Here is a 19910-nt window from a genome sequence, read left to right as displayed (position 1 = left end):
AAACAACCCCAGTTCCCTCGGCCACTCCTCATAAGACTTGGGCTTGGAGGGAGACATAGAGAAGGGCCCCGCTTTCCTGCAGTACCTCAGACCAAAACCAGCTGGTGCCTCTATACCAACTCTGTGATCATCTCAGTACTAACAATGAGCTTGGCTTACACAAGTACTTTCTGAAGCAGATGCAGGGACTGAGGCATAGCAGGACATTTGGGCAAGATTGTGCCAGTCCCACTCCCGAGCGGGCAGCTGTGTGCAGCATGGCATGGGCCCCATGCTCTCAGCCTGTACACACTTTCAGGTTTCTGAAGGATGCCAAGGAGGTCAGAGTTAGGAAGAGAGTATATGGGAATATAATGACGACAATCTGAGGGAGGTCAGATGAGTGAACTGCCTGCTTGTCATCTGCTTCCCTGGTTCCCCTTGCTGCTGCTAGATCAAGTGCTGAGTGGCAGGTGTGAGCAGGAGCACACACTGCTTTGGGGAACAGTTGCCAAAGGTTCCTGCACAGATGAGTACCATCCGGGCACTGCTTGAAGTGAAAGCCTTTGACTGAGGGAAAGGACTAGTGAGAATCCAGCTGTGAGGTGGATGAGTAAACACAGCTTTTGGGGCTGAGTGAGCTCCACTTTTGGGCCATGGATCGTGGTGTGCAGAGCAGCATGGTGCAAGGCAGGGAGCGTGGCACTGAGCCTGCTGCCACTGAAAAAGGCCTCATGACCCCTCTGTACAGCTGCTGACAGTGCTGTGATCCCCCCAGCTATGCAGTGCCCTACATCCGTGTGCCTTTTGGACACACCTGACATGCAGAGTCCCAGCACACAAATCATGCTGAGAAGTGAGAGACTGGGAGCACCTGGCAGACAGAAATCTGTGGGCTTTGTCTGGTCCACAGCAATACAGAGGCAATTCAGCACTTCACTGGTGAGTATTTTTTTGAACACAAAATTACTGTTTTATCAGCAGTGAAATATATCAGTAACCACTGTGCGCTCTTCTGCTCTCTAAAGTCTCTTGAATAAAACATCAGGGATTTCACTAAACATGCCCCAGGACTCCTGCAGACACATCCACATGTGGGGCAGGGAAGCAGAGCCTTTGCCAGCCTGGGGCTCATCATGAGGCTCTGCCGAGGCTGATGGGCAGGATGAAGTGCCAGTGTAAGAGACGCACACAGGCAGCAGAATTACTTTCACATTGCTCTCAGCTTTTTCTGGGACTGATGTTTGTTTTCTATAATTGCCCTTCAGTTGCCCTTTCTGTTGGTTGGCTTAAGGTTATGGTTATGGATTAGTTTGTTAAATACTTTGTTGTTTGCAAATGGCATCTTTCTTCCTAGTTTTCCACTCCTTGTTAAGCTCCCCTTTGGAGTTCCTCAGCTTTGTAATTATTCACAAATGTTAAACTGAACTCTCTGGAATTAATTGTGTTTGGTGGTATCTGGCAGGAATGAAAGGGGTTCTGCTTTCTTTTAAGTATGTTTCTTGGTGCTTTCTTTTGCACTCAAGTTAGAATATATACTTACACCTGGAGCTGGTGCTTCCAAGGGAGTAGGCAGTCCAGGAAGCATACGCCATCTCACCCTTTAGTTGGTGCTTACTTTTCTATGGGTGCTGCTATATGGAGAAAAGTAGTAAAGCTTAGTACTCAACAGTTCTTTCTCAGTATCTCCTTTGCCCTTAGAAATTATGAATCTTCTGTCCAAAGGTGTATGTTCTCATGGCACTGCATACAAAATAGTGAAATGGAATCCATGACGTGGTCAAGTGCTTAAATGACAGACAAAATCAGCTGAGGCGATGATGATCACTAGGTTGAGGCAGTGACGGGTTTCCGCTGAGATGCTCCCTCTGCCATTCAGTTGGGCACTTTGGCAGATGAGCTCATTGCAGGCTGGTTACTCAAATGCCTCCTTTAAACCCTGCACAGGAAAGACAAGGATAGGATAGAGATGGAAAAATGTAAGTCTGGTATTTAATCTTTGTGCTTCAAAATGAAAAGCTACAGATGGAGCTCGTTACCTTGAGGGGCACTTTGTGACAAATAATTAAATCAGAGCTCACATGTAAAATTCTGATTAAACAGAACTTTTTCAAAAAGCTTTTACAAACAGAACCTTCCTACCCATAAACATTTAATTCTCACCTAAAAATTATCACTGTTAATTCTTTAAAAAAAAAACTCAGTCCTTTTGCTTGAACTTATGTTCTCTATTCTTTTTCACAGGGGATAGGAGTTTGGTTAAGATAGATAAGTGGACAAAGATCTCACTGCACAAACCAGAGGTGTCGTTGTAGCAGTGGTTTTACAACATTCTTTACATAGAAGAACTATATTTGCTCTGCCTAGAATATTTGCTTAAGGAAAAAGAAAGAAAGAAAAAAAGATTACAGGTGAAGCAGAAAGCCTGGTAATTGCAACTTGTATTCTCCCGAGTGTTTGCTACTTGGATTAAAAACAGCATGGTGGACATGGCTCTCTAATTGTTCTTTAATCACGCTAGCAAATGAATGAATGCTAGCAAAGTCGTGCCAAACGCACAGGACAAATGCCCTGTTCCGTAACCCAAACAGATCTACTAGCCAGGCAGCCAGCTGGCAAAAAAGCTCAGACTTTGCTGTGTGCTATAAAAGCTCATTTCCCAGCTCACTGAATGGATGTTGGATGATGTACAAAACCTGGCTGATGTTCATGGTGTAACTGCTGCCTTTTTTCAGGTTAGTTATAAGAAGCAATTGAACTGCAATATAAAGTAGGGAAATAAGAAGAAACTACAGAATACACAGGACACTTTGAACCTACTAAATAATGTAAACAGTATTGGTTGATGGGAGAGATGCAGAAAGCCACCAACTTGGTATTGGTTGGAGTAATAGGAATGGGACAGAAACTGCAGAGAAACAGAGGAACCCGAAGAAAAAAAGAAACAAAGAGTCAGAGAGCCTCAGGCAGTCTCCTATCTTGACCCTGAACAAATCCTGAAGGCTGAACGCTGGCTGGAGAGAAAGCCTTGAAAATGAGTGACAAAATAGTGTCCTAATTCCCTGCTTCTGTTTTACAGCATCAAATGAGTTTGGGCTGCATGTTTCAAGAAGCACTTCGTTTTCTGGCATTGCTAATGTGGGAAACAAAGAATTGACAAGGATTGTGTACAGGTAAGAGATAGTGGGATGAAAAATGATTTTGTCAACACATAAGCCTGGAAGGGACTGTCTCATCCTCCTGCCTACAAGGAACCTGGTGTAGCTGCCCTACACTGCAATGTTTATTTTTGAAGATGCTCTCCACAAATTACTTAAGGACTCTGTTTTGGTGTTATCCCACCCTTTGAACTAGAATAACAATTATTTCATGTCCCACCAGCAAAAATACCTTCTGTAAGAAACAGTGGAGAGTAAGGTCACTGTGGTGTAAAATTCATCTGTGGTTTTTGGAACTTAGGTATTCAGTTGTTAAAAACTGTGTGTTTCCTCAGAGGAGCAGGTGGGTGTTTATAAACCTGAGTGCATCAGTAATAAATATTATCAGGAAACACTGAGAATGCTGTTTACACAGGAACACATGCTATACAAAGCTGTGGATATAAATGCATTCCAGTAGTTTGTCATGTCAGCCTTCACACGCATAGCTCGCAGCTTTTACTTTTGACCAGAAGGACTGAGCAGAGGTGAAAGACCAAGAACCAAAGAACATGGTGGCCCTAAAAAGACTGATTTCTGTCCATGCCCTTTGCACAAACATCCTTTCTGGCCAGAGACTCTCTGTTTATTCTTCACTCTTTGAGAACTCAGTACTACAGCTAAATATTCATTAAACCATGTTTTTCTCATTAGGAACAGCTGTATTTTTGTTTAACGCATTTGAAGCACTATTTTTGTCCCTTGTAATATTTTTGTTTACAGTCCATAATGTCATAAGTAAAAGATCGCTGCTGCTGCTGCTGCCATGGGACATGCTTTTCCCTGCTACTGCAGGATAATTAAAAAAAACAAGTTAGTGCTAAGATTTTCTTGACAGCGATAGCCCCTTAGCTGCTAAATCTGCTATCCCATCCATCACCGATCTCAAGCAAAGCAAGCATTAGTTTCTCTGTGGCTTATCTAGGTCTTTAGTAGATCAATAGCACAGCTCAGATGTTTCAGACTCTTCCCTGTTAATTCACATTTATCTTTTCACCCAAAGAAGGTAAATTACCTCACAGAGAAGCTGTGTTATCCCCAATAGTGGTTTATAATGTTGCAAAATCAGCATGACCCACATATCTTATCTCAGCTGGAATGCATTTGTCACTGTCTCATGTTATGATCATCCAGCAAAATGCCCTAGAAAAGAGGTAAACCTGCAAAATGGCTTCACCATTTTCATTTAATGACCTTTTCTGCTGTGTGCTCCTGCATCACCTTCTATTTAAACTGCTGAAGTAAAGGGAACTTTCTTTTTCCCTTTAATGCTCCATTTAATCACTTTTATCATTAGCAAAAATTTTCATGCCTCGGCAGCCTTCACTTCTGCTCTCATGAGTTGATCAGTATGTGGTGATACTTGAGTCTGAGAACTGAATCATTTATCAATATCCTACGTTAACGCTGAGAAAGGACTGCTGAGTTTAATTCTACATTTGTACAGTTGGCTGCTGGTTACCTGAAGCTTGTCAGGACCTGGGAGTGCTTAATGCTGTTAGGAAAAAGGAATGAGAAGCAGGTCACCGACCAGGAAGCTGTAACCATGCTGCTGCCAGAAGAAATGCTCTATGAAGCGAGAGTTTGATAGCAATTATGCAGCTGGGACTCATTCCTTTCCAAACTATAGTAAAGTAGATATTTCATTATCTGTTATTCTAAAAACTTCATAAATTATGGAAAGAAAGCTTAAATATAAACACACCTGACTTCTAAGGAGTCTGATCCAGCTGGTCGCAAAAACTACATTCTTATTCAGGTACGCTGAGCAACTCTGGACTGAACTCTGTTCTGCAAGTGTTAAGTTCTCAGGTCTTTAACCAAGAAATTAGCTGGTACCACCAAGGAGGTCTGCTTTTTGACATGAAGAAAAGGTAGGTCTGTTTTCAACACAGTGCTCGACTTCCCAAATCAGAACGTACGAGGGAGGCCCCTACCTGCAGCAGCGACTTGCTGTGACCGCGCAGCTGGGAGGAGTAGCAAAAGCAGATGCTTGCCCCTCAGGTGGAGGTGGATCATGCAATGGAGGTGACCTTGGTGAGGAGAACAGGACGTGCTCGGAGGGCAGGGAACAGAAGCGCTTGCCAGGTGCAGGTGCACAATTCATGTGCCCGCACCCCCCAGGTCTGCAGATAACCTGAGCAGGGAGGCGCAGCCTGGGGACCGCAGAGCAGCCCCGCGTGCTGTGGGGAGAGCACCAGGAATCAAGTGGGCTCCTGCCGGGAGGCACAGCGGGAGTCTGAGCGGCCAATGGTCACAAATGGGAAATGGGGAAGTTCTGGCTGGATGTAAGGAGTTAAAAAGTAGACGTTAAGACAAAAAAGCTTTAGGACAGGAGCCTGTAGCTGCTGGGGGAGCTCTCAAGAAGAGATGGGACCAGCAGCTGTGTTTGAATTGGAGGAAATTACTGGTTTCCATCTTTTAAGTATTTAATGTAACAAAAGGAACAGGGCAAGGATATATTGGGTGCTTCTGTGGAGCTTCTGGAGTGTTTTCCCCTCCCTGTTCTCACCATGAGCACTGTAGGTGCTGAAAGGTTACCTACCTTTCTTTGGAAATCTGCACACGCAGTACTGAACTGTCCCTGTGCCTTAATTTATGTTTGGGAAAACAATCAGGGCATTAAAGGTGGGGAGTTTCTGAGCACAAATTGCCATAAGGTATTGAGGATAAAGTAATTCTCTGGTTGCTTTTTTTCTTTTTCTTTGCATTTTAAACCCATTGCAGCTCAGATATATGGGAAATAAAAGAACAACGAGGCACCAAGGCTTGGAACCTCGCAATATTTTCCCTTTGGGATCTTACTGGATATTATCGCTGTGTTTTGTCCCTTCTGTGAAGGATACACTGCTCCCAAATTCTCTTTACATGCAAATATAAGCCACCTCTTAGTATTAAAAATAACCGGTCTTGTTAGTCTCTGATGTATGTGTGTTTTTCCAAGCATTTTTACTCCCACCTTTGTTTGAGAGCCTTGCTGTCCTGGAGACCAAATCAAGGTATACTTATGCTCTCATTTTAGAGCATTGCTGTTCCCATTGAGGACATCATGTGAGCAAGGATGAGATTTTTTGCATCTGAAGGTTATTTGCTGTTATTTCCAGAGTGGGGGGGTCTTCATCTGGTTACTTAGTTTGGTAAGAAAAAAAACTCCATTTATTTCCAGTGAGTCATGGAGCTCTTCACTGAGGAGAAGGGACAGAGAAAGCATCTTTTGCACCTTTATCCCTCCACTCCACGGCACCTCCAAACCTTGAGCACTGGAAGTCAGTGCTGGCACAGTGCAGTTAAAAACTTCCTGTTGGGATTGTTGGGGGATACTGGTAGGGAAAGTTTATGAGATTTTTCTGCCCCATCTCTATCTGTATGATTTTAGTTTAAGATGTGATCTCCTGTAGTTTACTCCCCACACCGCACTGTGGGAAAAACCTTTTTCCCATGAAAAAGGCAAAAAAAGCACCAAAGTTTCAGAAAGAATTCCGCTCATTTGGGAGATTTTGTAAAAAAGAATGAATTTAAAATAATGACTGGTCTTATCCCATAAATATCTAGATATGGGCATATCTAGCACAGAAGTGATAGAAACACACAGACTTAGTTTTACCCAGGTCTTAAAGGTGATGTTCTTTTAAACTTTATTCGTTTTAATTAATTTTATGAAGTAGATGACATTAATTAATCCTAAATACTGCCTGGACCACGCTGAAGTGTCTTTAGTTTCACGTAACTAGGCCGAGAGGCGAACACGGGTGTGAAGGGCGGCACAAGTGGCCGGGCAGGTTCGGGGTTGATTCCCTCTGGGGCAGGCGCAGTCCCGGAGCCCCCGGTGCGCGGTGCCAGGTGTCCGGCACCACGCGTTCAGCGCCGCCGCCCCAGACCCACCCTCCGCCGGGCCCTGGCTGCCGGCTCCCCCCGCCTCAGCGGTTCCCGCCGGGCCGGCCGCGGCGCTCCCCGCCGCCGCCCGCTCCCAGTCACGTGCCAGGGCCGGCTCGCCCTTTCCACCAATCGGCGCGGCGGGCTTCTCCCGGAAGTCAAAGCTGTCCCCTGCTCGTTGCCATGACAGCGGCGGCGCTGGCGGGCGGGCGCCATGGTGGGTGAGGGGAGCGCGGAGCCGGACCCGGCGCTGCTCCGCTCCGGTCCAGGGGCACCCACTCGCTGTTCTCTCCCGCAGGCGTTCGTGGAGCGGGATGCGGGGCAGGTGGAGGCCGCGATGGACGCGGAGGAGCGGAGCGGGCGGCGGCGGGCCGTCAGGCTGTGGGCGGCGCTGGAGCGGGAGCGGCAGATGGAGGAGGCCGTGCGGCAGGTGAGGGGAGCTGGGTGCGGGGGCCGGGGCTGGGCGGCCCGGCCCGGCGGGGGGCACGGCGGTGGTGCCCCTGCGCTGGCAGCGCTTCGCCCGGCGCACCCTGCAGAAGCTTCAGAAGCCGCGTCCCGGTGCGCGGCGCCGCGGTTCGCCCGCTTCCTGCTGCGGGGCGAGAGGCCTTACGGGGCACTGTTTGCTCTGGTCAGGCCGAAGAGAACAAAGCCCGGCGGGAGCTGCAGCTGGAGCAGGAGGAGAGGCTGGCGGCCGAGCTGGCGAGGTTGAACCACGAGAAGCTTAAAGATGAGAGGATGAGGCAACAAATCAGACAGAACAGGTAACGCTGTACAGGTCTCAGTACTTTATTTAACTAGCCGCTGCTGTAAATCAGTTCCGACGCTGAAAAGCGTGCTTATGGAAGTATTCTGCCTGTCGTGTACCTCCTGCTTGCTTTTTATTTCTCTTGATTGCATTTTGGCTGAGCCTTAGATGCAGTGAGATTGTAGGACAGGATCTTCTCAAGCAAGAGAGGCAGTTCCAGTATGCTCCAATCAGACACGTAACTTACTTTTTAGAATAGGCTTTAACTTTCTAAATCTGTGCAGCAGAGAAGATCATAACTGGAAAAAAACATGGGAAAAGGCTGTGGCCAGAGCGGTGGCTCAGGTGTGAGAGCTGTCAGAGAAGGGCGGTGGATGCGACTATGGGACAGAGGAGGGCTGGGAGGTGTGACGGGAGGTGTGACAAGGCTGTGCCCTCAGTGGCGGCAAGACGCCTTGGGTGAAAGTTGTAGGAGAATCAAAAACGAACTTGAGGTGGGAGGAAAAGTTATTTTAAGAGTGAGGTGTGACAAGAAGTTATTTCTGGGCAAATTTTGTCAATAAGGGAAAAACTCTCCACAAAAGTTTTGCTTTGAATGTATGTTTATGTATATATTTACAGTTACCTTATGGCAATTTGTGCTCAGAAACTCCCCACCTTTAATGCCCTGATTGTTTTCCCAAACACATCTCTGTAAGCACGCGTGTTCATATATGCGTGCGTGTATTTATGTAGTTAGATGTGACGTATGCACAACTATTGACAGCATAGGCAGAAATACAGATAACTCTTGTTTTAAAACAGGTTTTCTTTTTCTGCTTTTACTAGAGCAGTATTTTTCATGTAAAATCAGGGTTTTCCCTGAAAAATACTTTTTAAAGTTGTGTTTAAGCAGTGATGGAAATTCTGTTTTTTCCCATAGGTGCTTCCTTTTAACAGGATAAATGTCTGATCTCTTTATGTCCCCAGTCTTGAACTTCGGGAGCTGGACAAGAAGCTGAAATTCGCCTACATGAACAAGGAGCGAGCTGCGCAGATCGCCGAGAAGGCAGCTCTGCACTATGAGAACATGGTAATGAGCTGCACCAGGGTGCTGGGACTTGTTGTAGGGATCGTGCTGAGCACCTTTCCTTTGCCACTGAGCTTCTATCTACAACAGCATTCGGTGGGGGCATTCGGGGTGTGCTGAAAACAGGGGTTGTGATATGAAGGACCAATTATGTGTCAGTAACGAGCTATAGAAAAGGTTTGCTTTCCTGTTGCAATCAAAGCAGCAGAATAAAGCTGTGTGAGTGGACAGTTTTTATTTTACTGGCTTTGTAATACTTATCCAAGTTAAAATTGTGACACACTGTGTAGAGCAAGTGCTTATTGTAGTGAATCCTTACCTCAGAAGCAGATTGTTGAACATGATGTTACTGTTACTACACATCTATCTGAACAACTTCAGAGAGAACTGTGAACTTGTATTTATGTGTAGAACAACACTGGTGATCGGGCAGATGATTCTGGTTCCACAAATGTTTTATACAAAATTCACTTCATGCAAATTGCTCTAAAGACAACAGTTGACTTAGGATGTTCTGTGGCATTAACCCACATTCCAGTCGTTAAGCTGATGCTAGGTTTGCTCATGCTGAATGCTCTGCTTGGTCTTCATTCAACACGCAGCTTCCTTAAACTATTGTTAGTTCCTCTCAAGTTGTTTAGATATTGAGGGTTCTCTTCAAGGGTTCTGCTTGCTGAATTAAGCTATTAGGCATGTTCAGGCACTGCATTTACAGGCTGAGGTGGAAAACATTCCTTTTTTTGTAGTGCAACGTAATTCTTTTTTATACTGTGTATGTTTTCATTACCAGTGGTATTAGTGGGAGTAAAAAGGAATCTTGCATTGCTTTTCTCCCTATAGATACGTGAGGGTGAAATAGCTCAAAAGATGAAGGAAGAGCACGAAAGGGCAATGAGAGAAGAAAGTACTGCAGAACTGAGGCGAAAGGAGGAGAAAATAACCTATCACAGAGAACTGGAGAAACAGGTTGAGGAACAAGAGAGGAAGAAGCAGGATGCTTATGAAGAGTTTCTAAGAGAGAAACTCGTGATTGATGAAATTTTAAGAAAGATCTATGAGGAAGACCGAATGTTAGTTACTTTGAATTTTTATTATTTATTAATTTGAAACAAACCAATTCATGTACTTCTGTATAGAGAACTAAATCGTATACATTTATTTCATAGGCTAAGGCCCATTTTAGTTTTCCTTGGTCACATTTTACTAACAAGAGACTGACTTGGTGGATTTTGCTGTATAAACATCAGAATGTTCCAGCCAGTCTCACATCCTTGTTCCCCAAACACAAAATCCAGCTGATTTCCAGGTGTGTTTCCATTGGGCCCATTGTGCTGGAAACTGCTGCGTCACCAATTTCTGCCTCGCCTCCTGTCCCTGCCTCTTTGTGAGAGGTGTTGTGTGCCTGTCTTACGGACAGGGAGAGGAAAGGAGGTTCCTGAGGGCAGGGTGGGTAGTGTCTGTGTGCTGGGGAAGCGTTTAGTATAGATAAAAGTGTAGGAGATGCTGGCGCCGTTAGGCTACTGGGCTCCTTCCTCTTTCTGATTTGACAGAGTGGGTATGAAATGCAGCAGTACTGAGTACCCGTGTGTGCAGTGTGTCCTCCTGAAGGCAGGGGTTAGACATGAGATTCCTTTTTTGGGGCAATTCATAAATACGTATGTTCAATTTAGGTATCTAAATGGGTATGGAGAATCTTTAAATCTTAGTCTCTGTAATGTTGTTAGCGATGAGCTAACAACAAAGTGTGTTTAACATGACTTTGCACCATGTTAAATAAACATTTTTTTCCATCTTCTACAGGGAAAAACAACTGAAGTTAGATAAAATGAGAGAAACTCAGGCACATATTGAAGAATACAAAAAAGATCAAGCTATCTGGGCAAGAAGGAAACAGGAAGAGATGGAAGAAGAAAATCGGAAAATTATGGAGTTTGCCAACATTCGGCAGCGAAGAGAAGAAGACTGGATTGCTAAAGTTCAAGATGCTGAGGAGAGAAAACAAAGAGTTCAAAGCATGGTACCAAAATTGAAATTGTAGAAATAAGATTCTTGTACATCCTTGTCTTTCATTTAGAAATCTTTCCTTCTTGTGACAGATTGCCCAGAATCTGGAAAGAGAACAACAGAAGCGTGAAGAACAAGAACAAATCCTCCAAGAGCTGTATCTGGAAGAACAAGTGGAGGCAGAAAGGAAGAAGGAGATGGTAAGTGCTGGCAGGTAGATGAAGTAAAACCTGTGCAGTGGGGAAGAAAGGGAATATTTCACTTTCATTGGGCTTGTCCTGGGTTCAGCTATAGCAGTCATTTTTCTCCTGCTTAGTAGCTGGTGCAGTGCTGTGTTTTTTAACTTTCAGCCTGGGAACAACGCTGATAACACCGATGTTTTTAGTTGTTGCTAAGTAATGTTTATTCCAACCAAGGACTTTCTCAGTCTCATGCTTTGCCAGGGAGGAGGGGAAGCCGGGCGGAAGCAGAGACAGGACACCTGACCTAAACTAGCCAAAGGGGTATTCCATACCACAGCACGTCATGCCCAGTATATAAACCGGGGGGAGTTACCCGGAAGGCCCTGATCACTGCTCGGGTCGGGCTGGGTATCGGTCGGCGGGTGGTGAGCAATTGTATCCTCTCCCCTTGTTATTTCACTAATCGTTATTATCATTGGTGGTAGCAGTAGTGGTTCTGTGTTATACCTTAGTTGCGGGACTGCTCTTATCTCAACCCGTGGGAGTTACATTCTTCCCATTCTCCTCCCCATCCCTCCGGGAGCGGGGGGAGGAAGAAGGTGGGGGAGGGGGGGGAGTGAGCGAGCGGCTGTGTGGTTCTGAGTTACCGGCTGGGCTCAAACCATGACAGTTCTTTTTGGCGCCCTACTGCTCGAGAAAGAAAATATACGAGGTACACGCCACGGGCCACCCTATGGTTTTACCTGCGGGATCATGGAGAAGACATGAGAAAGTGGGATGGAAAACCTACTTCAGCTCTGGAGCAACGGGTGCGTGAACTGAAGAGAAGAACAATGGTCAAGGATGATCCTCCCAGGAAAGCTGCTGCTCCAGTCTCTGGCGAGCAGTTTCCCAGATGGAGCGAAAGAGCTGATTTTACTCCAGCTCCTGTGATAAGGAATACTAATCCCTTTCTACAAGACAGAAGTGGAGAATTTTGTGATCACTATTAGAGGGGCCCTGCCTCCAGCCAGGTGGAGGAGAGGGATAATCGGGTTTACTGGACTGTGTGGATCAGATGGCCTGGCACATCAGTCCCACAGAAGTATAAGGCTCTAGTAGATACCGGTGCACAGTGTACTCTGATGCCATCAAGGTATCAAGGGGTGAAACCCATTTCTATTTCTGGAGTGACAGGAGGATCCCAAGCGTTAACTATGCTGGAAGCTGAAATCAGCCTGACTGGGAGGAAGTGGCAAAAGCACCCCATTGTAACTGGTCCAGGGGCTCCATGCATCCTTGGCATAGACTATCTCAGGAGAGGGTATTTCAAAGACCCAAAAGGGTATAGATGGGCTTTTGGTATCGCTGCCTTGGAGACAGAGGAAATTAAGCAGCTGTCCACCTTACCCGGTCTCTCAGAGGATCCTTCTGTTGTGGGGTTGCTGAAGGTCGAAGAACAACAAGTGCCAATTGCGACCACAACAGTGCACCGGCGGCAATATCGCACCAACCGAGACTCCTTGATTCCCATCCATAAGCTGATCCGCAGACTGGAGAGCCAAGGAGTGATCAGCAGGACCCGCTCACCCTTTAATAGCCCCATATGGCCAGTGCAAAAGTCTAATGGAGAGTGGAGATTAACAGTAGACTATCGTGGCCTGAACGAAGTCACACCACCATTGAGTGCTGCCGTACCGGACATGTTAGAACTTCAGTATGAACTGGAGTCAAAGGCAGCCAAGTGGTATGCCACAATTGACATTGCCAATGCATTTTTCTCAATCCCTTTGGCAGCAGAATGCAGGCCACAGTTTGCTTTCACTTGGAGGGGCGTCCAGTACACTTGGAACCGACTGCCCCAGGGGTGGAAACACAGCCCTATCATCTGCCATGGATTGATCCAGACTGCACTGGAACAGGGGCAAGCTCCAGAACACCTGCAATACATTGATGACATTATCGTGTGGGGTGACACAGCGGAAGAAGTTTTTGAGAAAGGGAGGAAAATAATCCAAATCCTGCTGAAGGCCGGTTTTGCCATAAAACGGAATAAGGTCAAGGGACCTGCACAGGAGATTCAATTTTTGGGAATAAAATGGCAAGATGGACGCCGCCAGATCCCCACAGACGTGATCAACAAGATAACAGCAATGTCTCCACCAACTAACAAGAAAGAAACACAAGCTTTCTTAGGTGTCGTGGGGTTCTGGAGAATGCACATCCCAAATTACAGTCTGATTGTAAGCCCTCTCTACCACGTGACCCGGAAGAAGAATGATTTCAAATGGGGCCCTGAGCAACAACAAGCCTTTGAACAAATTAAACGAGAAATAGTTCATGCAGTAGCCCTTGGACCAGTCCGGGCCGGGCCAGATGTGAAAAATGTGCTCTATACCGCAGCTGGGGAGAATGGTCCTACCTGGAGCCTCTGGCAGAAAGCTCCAGGGGAGACTCGAGGTCGACCCCTTGGCTTTTGGAGTCGGGTATATAAAGGATCCGAGGCCAGCTACACTCCCACTGAAAAAGAGATACTGGCAGCCTATGAAGGGGTTCGAGCTGCCTCAGAAGTGATTGGAACTGAAGCGCAGCTCCTCCTGGCACCCCGGTTGCCTGTGCTGGGCTGGATGTTCAAAGGCAGGGTCTCCTCTACACATCATGCAACTGATGCTACATGGAGTAAGTGGGCCGCACTAATTACACAACGAGCTCGAATAGGAAATCCCAGTCGTCCAGGAATTCTAGAAGTCATCATGGACTGGCCAGAGGGCAAAGATTTTGGGATGTCACCAGAAGAGGAGGTGACGCGTGCTGAAGAGGCCCCACCATATAATGAACTGTCAGAGAGTGAAAAGCAATATGCCTTGTTTACTGATGGGTCCTGCCGTATTGTGGGAAAGCATCGGAGATGGAAGGCAGCTGTGTGGAGTCCCCTGCGACAAGTTGCAGAAACTGCTGAGGGAGAGGGTGAATCGAGTCAGTTTGCAGAGGTGAAAGCCATCCAGCTGGCCTTGGACATTGCTGAACGAGAAAAATGGCCAGTACTTTATCTCTATACTGACTCATGGATGGTGGCAAATGCCCTGTGGGGGTGGTTGCAGCAATGGAAGCAGAGCAACTGGCAACGCAGAAGTAAACCCATCTGGGCTGCTGCATTGTGGCAAGATATCGCTGCTCGGGTGCAGAACCTGGTGGTGAAGGTACGCCACGTAGATGCTCATGTACCCAAGAGTCGGGCCACTGAGGAACACCAGAATAACCAGCAAGTGGATAAAGCTGCTAAGATTAAAGTGGCTCAGATGGACTTGGATTGGCAACATAAGGGTGAATTATTTTTAGCCCGGTGGGCCCATGACACCTCAGGCCATCAAGGCAGAGATGCAACATATAGATGGGCTCGTGATCGAGGGGTGGACTTAACGATGGACACTATTGCCCAGGTTATTCACGAATGTGAAACATGTGCTGCAATTAAGCAAGCCAAGCGGTTAAAGCCTCTCTGGTATGGAGGACGATGGCTGAAGTACAAATATGGGGAGGCCTGGCAGATTGACTATATCACACTCCCACCAACCCACCAGGGCAAGCGCTATGTGCTTACCATGGTGGAAGCAACCACCGGCTGGCTGGAAACATACGCTGTGTCCCATGCCACTGCCCGGAACACTATCCTGGGCCTTGAGAAACAAGTCTTGTGGCGACACGGCACCCCAGAGAGAATTGAGTCAGACAATGGGACTCATTTCCGGAACAACCTCATAGACACTTGGGCCAAAGAGCATGGCATTGAGTGGGTATACCACATCCCCTACCATGCACCAGCCTCTGGGAAAATCGAACGGTACAATGGGCTGTTAAAAACTACACTGAGAGCAATGGGTGGTGGGACTTTCAAACACTGGGATACACATTTACCAAAAGCCACCTGGTTGGTCAACAGTAGGGGATCTGCCAACAGGGCTGGCCCAGCCCAACCAGAACTTTTACGTACTGTAGAGGGGGATAAAGTTCCTGTGGTCCACATAAAGAATTTGTTGGGGAAGACAGTCTGGGTTATTCCTGCTTCAGGTAAAGGCAAACCCACTCGTGGGGTTGCTTTTGCTCAGGGACCTGGATATACTTGGTGGGTAATGCGGGAAGATGGGGAAGTCCGATGTGTACCTCAAGGGGATTTGATTTTGGGGGAAAACAGCCAATGAATTCAATTGTACGCTGTTGCCTGCTCTATAACACTTTTATAGCCCACCAGCTAGATATCTTCAGGTCACCAGCCATTGACCCTGACTTCCCTCCGATCATCACCTCAACAAAGAATGAATTTTGAGGAAACCAGACGAGCTCAGCAGTGACCAGATGAGTTTGGCGGTATCATCAGCAGGCAACAACCCAACACTATGTACCGTCCCTCCTGCCCTGAAAGACTATTACAAGAGATGGAGCCTGACATCATGGACTGGATGAGTTCAGCAATTTTACAGGGATTGGTCCATGGACTAGGGAACGATATCTTTCTCTGTGTGTGGGTGTGGGTGTATATATATGTGTATATATGGGACAGGGGTGATGGTGTGCTGAGAGATGTGGGATCTGAGCATGACGTGAATGGTATGGAATAAGGGGTGGATACTGTCCTGGGTTCAGCTATAGCAGTCATTTTTCTCCTGCTTAGTAGCTGGTGCAGTGCTGTGTTTTTTAACTTTCAGCCTGGGAACAATGCTGATAACACCGATGTTTTTAGTTCTTGCTAAGTAATGTTTATTCCAACCAAGGACTTTCTCAGTCTCATGCTTTGCCAGGGAGGAGGGGAAGCCGGGCGGAAGCAGAGACAGGACACCTGACCCAAACTAGCCAAAGGGGTATTCCATACCACAGCACGTCATGCCCAGTATATAAACCGGGGGGAGTTACCCGGAAGGCCCTGATCACTGCTCGGGTCGGGCTGGGTATCGGTCGGCGGGTGGTGAGCAATTGTATCCTCTCCCCTTGTTATTTCACTAATCGTTATTATCATTGGTGGTAGCAGTAGTGGTTCTGTGTTATACCTTAGTTGCGGGACTGCTCTTATCTCAACCCGTGGGAGTTACATTCTTCCCATTCTCCTCCCCATCCCTCCGGGAGCGGGGGGAGGAAGAAGGTGGGCGGGGGGGGGGAGTGAGCGAGCGGCTGTGTGGTTCTGAGTTACCGGCTGGGCTCAAACCACGACAGGGCTTCTGCAGATACCTGGATATTGTCGTACTTGTCAGATACCATGTTTTTTAATACATCGTATGTGTGTTAATCTGTATCTGCATAAACTGTTAAGGGAAAATGCAAGTGGAGAGAAGATGATTGCAGCTCTGCTGTAATTCCTCCAGAACATTCAGGCTAATGGAACTGGTCTGGGTGGAACTTCGATAAAATAAAAATAGTGGTTATGCAGGAAAATATGTAGTTTATGGAACACTTGTAGCTATGGGCAGACTAGTCTAAACTGACCAGGTACAAAAATGTAAAGAGAGAATGAAACCTTTGAATCACTGATCTAGAAGATATGTAATAAAGTGAATGCAGGGGCAGTATTTTACATCCCTTCATTTCTTCACATCTTTGTGATGGAGCGGTGCTCCTTCAGCCTTTGGACGTGTCACTGGAATTGTGATGCTTTAAGAACACTGAGTGAGAGTTTCCCAAAGTATGTTCAGTAACGCAGGCTTTGCTTACGTTTCCTTTACAGGAGGAAATAGAAAAGAGACTAAGGCAGCGCCTAGACTTACGGCAAGCATATGAAGAGCAATTGGCTCTGAAGGCGGCCATGCGACAAGCTGTGCAAGAAGAGGAACAAGCCTTCAGACAACAGATGTTGGCCAAGTTTGCGGAGGATGATCGCCTTGACCAGATGAATGCTCAGAAACGAAGAATGAAACAGCTTGAACACAGAAGGGCAGTGGAAAAACTTATTCAAGACCGTCGCCAACAGTTTGTGGCTGATAAAGTAAGAGTTTTCACTTTCGCCTTTGGTTGGAGCCAAAGGGTTTCAGTATGAGAACACTCCTGTTATCTGAAGCGACAGGGCTGTTGTTACTAGGGAAAGCTGACAGGGGACTTGCAGAGAAATGTGCAGGGGAAGCAGGCTTTTGTTTTGGTTTGCTGACGAGCAAAAAGTCTTCTTCGAGCTAACATTTTTGTAGTTCAAGTTAACAACATCCCTAGAGCCCTGAATACCTGACGTGCTCTGCAGATCACTCCTCAGGAGCCACGGTGTCAGTGGCACAACTGGTGCACTGCACTGATAATGATGCATGAGAAGGGGCAGTCCCAGCCTTGGCTTTAGATTAAGTCTCTCAAGTTATCATCTGAGGAGGAAAAGCGTAAACTGAAAACAAGTCACGGAATCCTCTGCTGTGGCTTTTGGACCCGTTTGTAGGGTATAAGCCATGTGTGCAGTGTGAATTGCAATTTCTAGTCATCAGCATGAGACTACATGCCTGTTTCTCCTTTTCTTGGATTAGCACAGTAGGGCAGGAACAGCCTAACTTGTCTGAGAGCCAGGAAGGAACCAAAACTTAACTACCTCGGAAAGGGCTTCCAGTAGGAGCCCACATGCTTACCCAGCAGACCAGCCCTGTGTCTTGCCATTCAGTCTTCTCTCACATTTCTTTGTAGTTACCAAGCCCGTATTGTTTAAACTGTGCTTTGTGGTTTTTTACATACACTTTTCTACCCCTTTCAAGTGAATGTCCTGTGACCAGGAGTTGGTAAGTGGAAGTTCAGAATTTACTCCACTAAAAAACTTTCCTCTTTATGCTGTGGTGGATGTTGGTAGAAGCAAATGTTCAGAGAGCTGAAACTGCACCGTTATGAGAACTTTTTTATTGTAGGAGCGGGAACTTGAAGAAAGACAGTTAGAGGCGAAGAGAGAAGAGAAGTTCCGGGCAATTGTTGAAGAAGAGAGACAGAAACTCTTGAAGGAGCACGCGTCTAAATTACTGGGTTATCTTCCTCCAGTAAGTGGATTGTATTTTCAGTGCTTTAAATATTTGTCCTGTCAAGCAGTTTAAGGTGAAGTTGCAGAGCTGTGTGAATTCCTGGAGTCAGTCCTTTATTGTGTCAGCTCTCCTGAGCTCACCCTTTCCTTTTTCTTTTTCCTGTCTTTTTGATTTGGGAAGCGATTTACCAAAATACTCTTCCTGTACGAGGGGCTTTGGGTTCTACTGCAATGCTGATGCCTTGTACAGAGCTTGCTGAAAGCTCCTACAGTGTTTTGCATGTGCAATTTCTGGAATATGGCATGCAAGTTCTAGAGCAGGGCTCTGCTAGCTGGAAAGGGTCTGCTGTACCTTAAACCCCATCTCCACCACACTTCTCGGTTGGGGTCTGGGGAGCGATTTCTTACAGTGTTGGCTTCTCCTCTGACTCTCCTGTTCCCACAGGAACAAGGCCTTGGCTCTGCCGCATTTCAAAGCTCGCTGTATCCATCCATGTGTTTTTCAGAGTTAAAAAGATGGAAGCAGTTACTGTAATAGGAACAAACTGCAATTTATTTTGTGCTACACTTCGCAATCAGAAGGATCACCTGGTTGGACACGAACAGGGAGCTGCTGTAGGGATGTAGAAATGCATTTACATTTCTCACTCTTTAAAGAAGTTCTTCAATGCTGGAAAGCATTGTACATGTAGTAGAGTGTAATTTTTATTCAAATATTGATACACTGATTGGGTCATGAATTCTTAAAATTTGGAGTGAATTATTTTCTAATGTAGATTTAGTAAATAATTGGCAATGTTCTGGTATAGTTTTCTGGTTTGAATTTGTTGCTGTAGGAAGTCTTGGTGATGTCAGTGTCCAGGGCTCATACCTGCTCCATGATATTGATCTTCTGCTTTGTTCTTTCCTCTGCTTCGATGCTCTGTCTGAGTAATCCTGTAGTCGTACATCATGTTACTTCACTCAAAATGGTTAAATAGAAAAGTGCTAATTCTAAAGTCTCCAATATAAATGCAATTTGTAATTTATTTTTTTCCTGAAGTGTAAAAATACACATTTTTAGCCCTAAATTTAATTTAGAATTAGTTAGAGATTCTGATTTCCAGGTTCCCTTGCTTCCCTTCCCCAAAACATAGTTTCTGATGAAGTTGTTCAGCATCAGTTGATTTCCAGAATAATGTCTTTGTGTGGGCTAGTTCAGCACAACTGAAGGTGGAGACAGAGCCCTGCCCCAGCCAGCGCCTCTCTTCAGGGCAGCTGCTTGATTTCACTGACCTGTGCTGTGCGCACTATGACCACTGCCATTAGGAGAGAACGCAGATGGATGTTGTCTTTTGTGCACTGCTCATGCAGGAATCTTTACGGGGTTCTTGCCGTGGTTTGTGTGAAGAACAAAAGAGGCAGTTCTAGGTCAGCACCCAGCACCCCCGTTTGAATTCAAATTCATGTGTAAAGTTTTGTGACAGTTTTCAGGGCTGTTTGTTTTAAAGGTGACACCGGAACCAGGATACAAGCAACGACACTCCCTTCCCTAGAAAATTTCAGAGATCTCGCTGTGTTTTACCTTCCAACGTGTGTTTGTTTCCCCTTACTGCAGGGAATACTCAGAGATGAGGGTGACATCAACATGCTTGGAGAGGATTTCAGACTGGCGTATCAGAAGAGAAGAGGCAATGCACTTCCACAAGAGAGCTGAAACTTCCCCCATCTCATCTCCCGGTTTGCCACTAGGTGTCACCGGATTTCTAGTGAAAACTTCCATTTGCTGTGAACAGTGAGGAACTCCTTTTTAACATCATAACAAGTCTCCATTTTAAGACTGGAGCTCTCAACTGATGAGCATTTAGCTTTGCATTTATCATCAATAAACTATTACAGAGTGCTCAATTAGTCTCAATTAGTCAGTGCTGTAGCAATG

General features: G+C 46.1%; 1 protein-coding gene across 3 annotated transcripts; it reads left to right on the top strand.

Moving 5' to 3' along the window:
• Positions 1 to 2699: 2699 nt before the first annotated feature.
• On the top strand, positions 2700 to 19874 carry MNS1 (meiosis specific nuclear structural 1). Of its 3 annotated transcripts, none has more exons than XM_030496864.1 (10): positions 2700 to 3152; positions 7348 to 7479; positions 7683 to 7810; positions 8764 to 8866; positions 9704 to 9933; positions 10664 to 10880; positions 10960 to 11067; positions 16742 to 16999; positions 17886 to 18011; positions 19590 to 19874. In XM_030496864.1, exons 2-10 carry the CDS (start codon positions 7387 to 7389, stop codon positions 19686 to 19688), a joined length of 1362 nt encoding a protein of 453 aa, XP_030352724.1. In that variant the 5' UTR covers positions 2700 to 3152; positions 7348 to 7386; the 3' UTR covers positions 19689 to 19874. The 3 variants fall into 3 exon arrangements, with proteins under 3 accessions (XP_030352724.1, XP_030352723.1, XP_030352722.1); XM_030496863.1 differs by lacking the exon at positions 2700 to 3152 and adding an exon at positions 7213 to 7266; XM_030496862.1 differs by lacking the exon at positions 2700 to 3152 and having other exon boundaries at positions 7213 to 7479.
• Positions 19875 to 19910: the final 36 nt, after the last annotated feature.

Source organism: Strigops habroptila, chromosome 9 (genome assembly GCF_004027225.2).
Source record: "Strigops habroptila isolate Jane chromosome 9, bStrHab1.2.pri, whole genome shotgun sequence".
In the NCBI taxonomy this organism is placed as follows: Eukaryota; Metazoa; Chordata; class Aves; order Psittaciformes; family Psittacidae; genus Strigops; species Strigops habroptila.
This window is presented reverse-complemented; position numbering and strand designations above follow the sequence as displayed.

Coding starts and splice junctions, on each gene's coding strand:
- MNS1 (XM_030496862.1), top strand. CDS start 7,264: ATGGTGGGTGAGGGGAGCGCGGAGCCGGACCCGGCGCTGCTCCGCTCC. Junction 8,867..9,703: donor CTCTGCACTATGAGAACATG/GTAATGAGCTGC, acceptor TTCTCCCTATAG/ATACGTGAGGGTGAAATAGC. Junction 18,012..19,589: donor TACTGGGTTATCTTCCTCCA/GTAAGTGGATTG, acceptor CCCTTACTGCAG/GGAATACTCAGAGATGAGGG.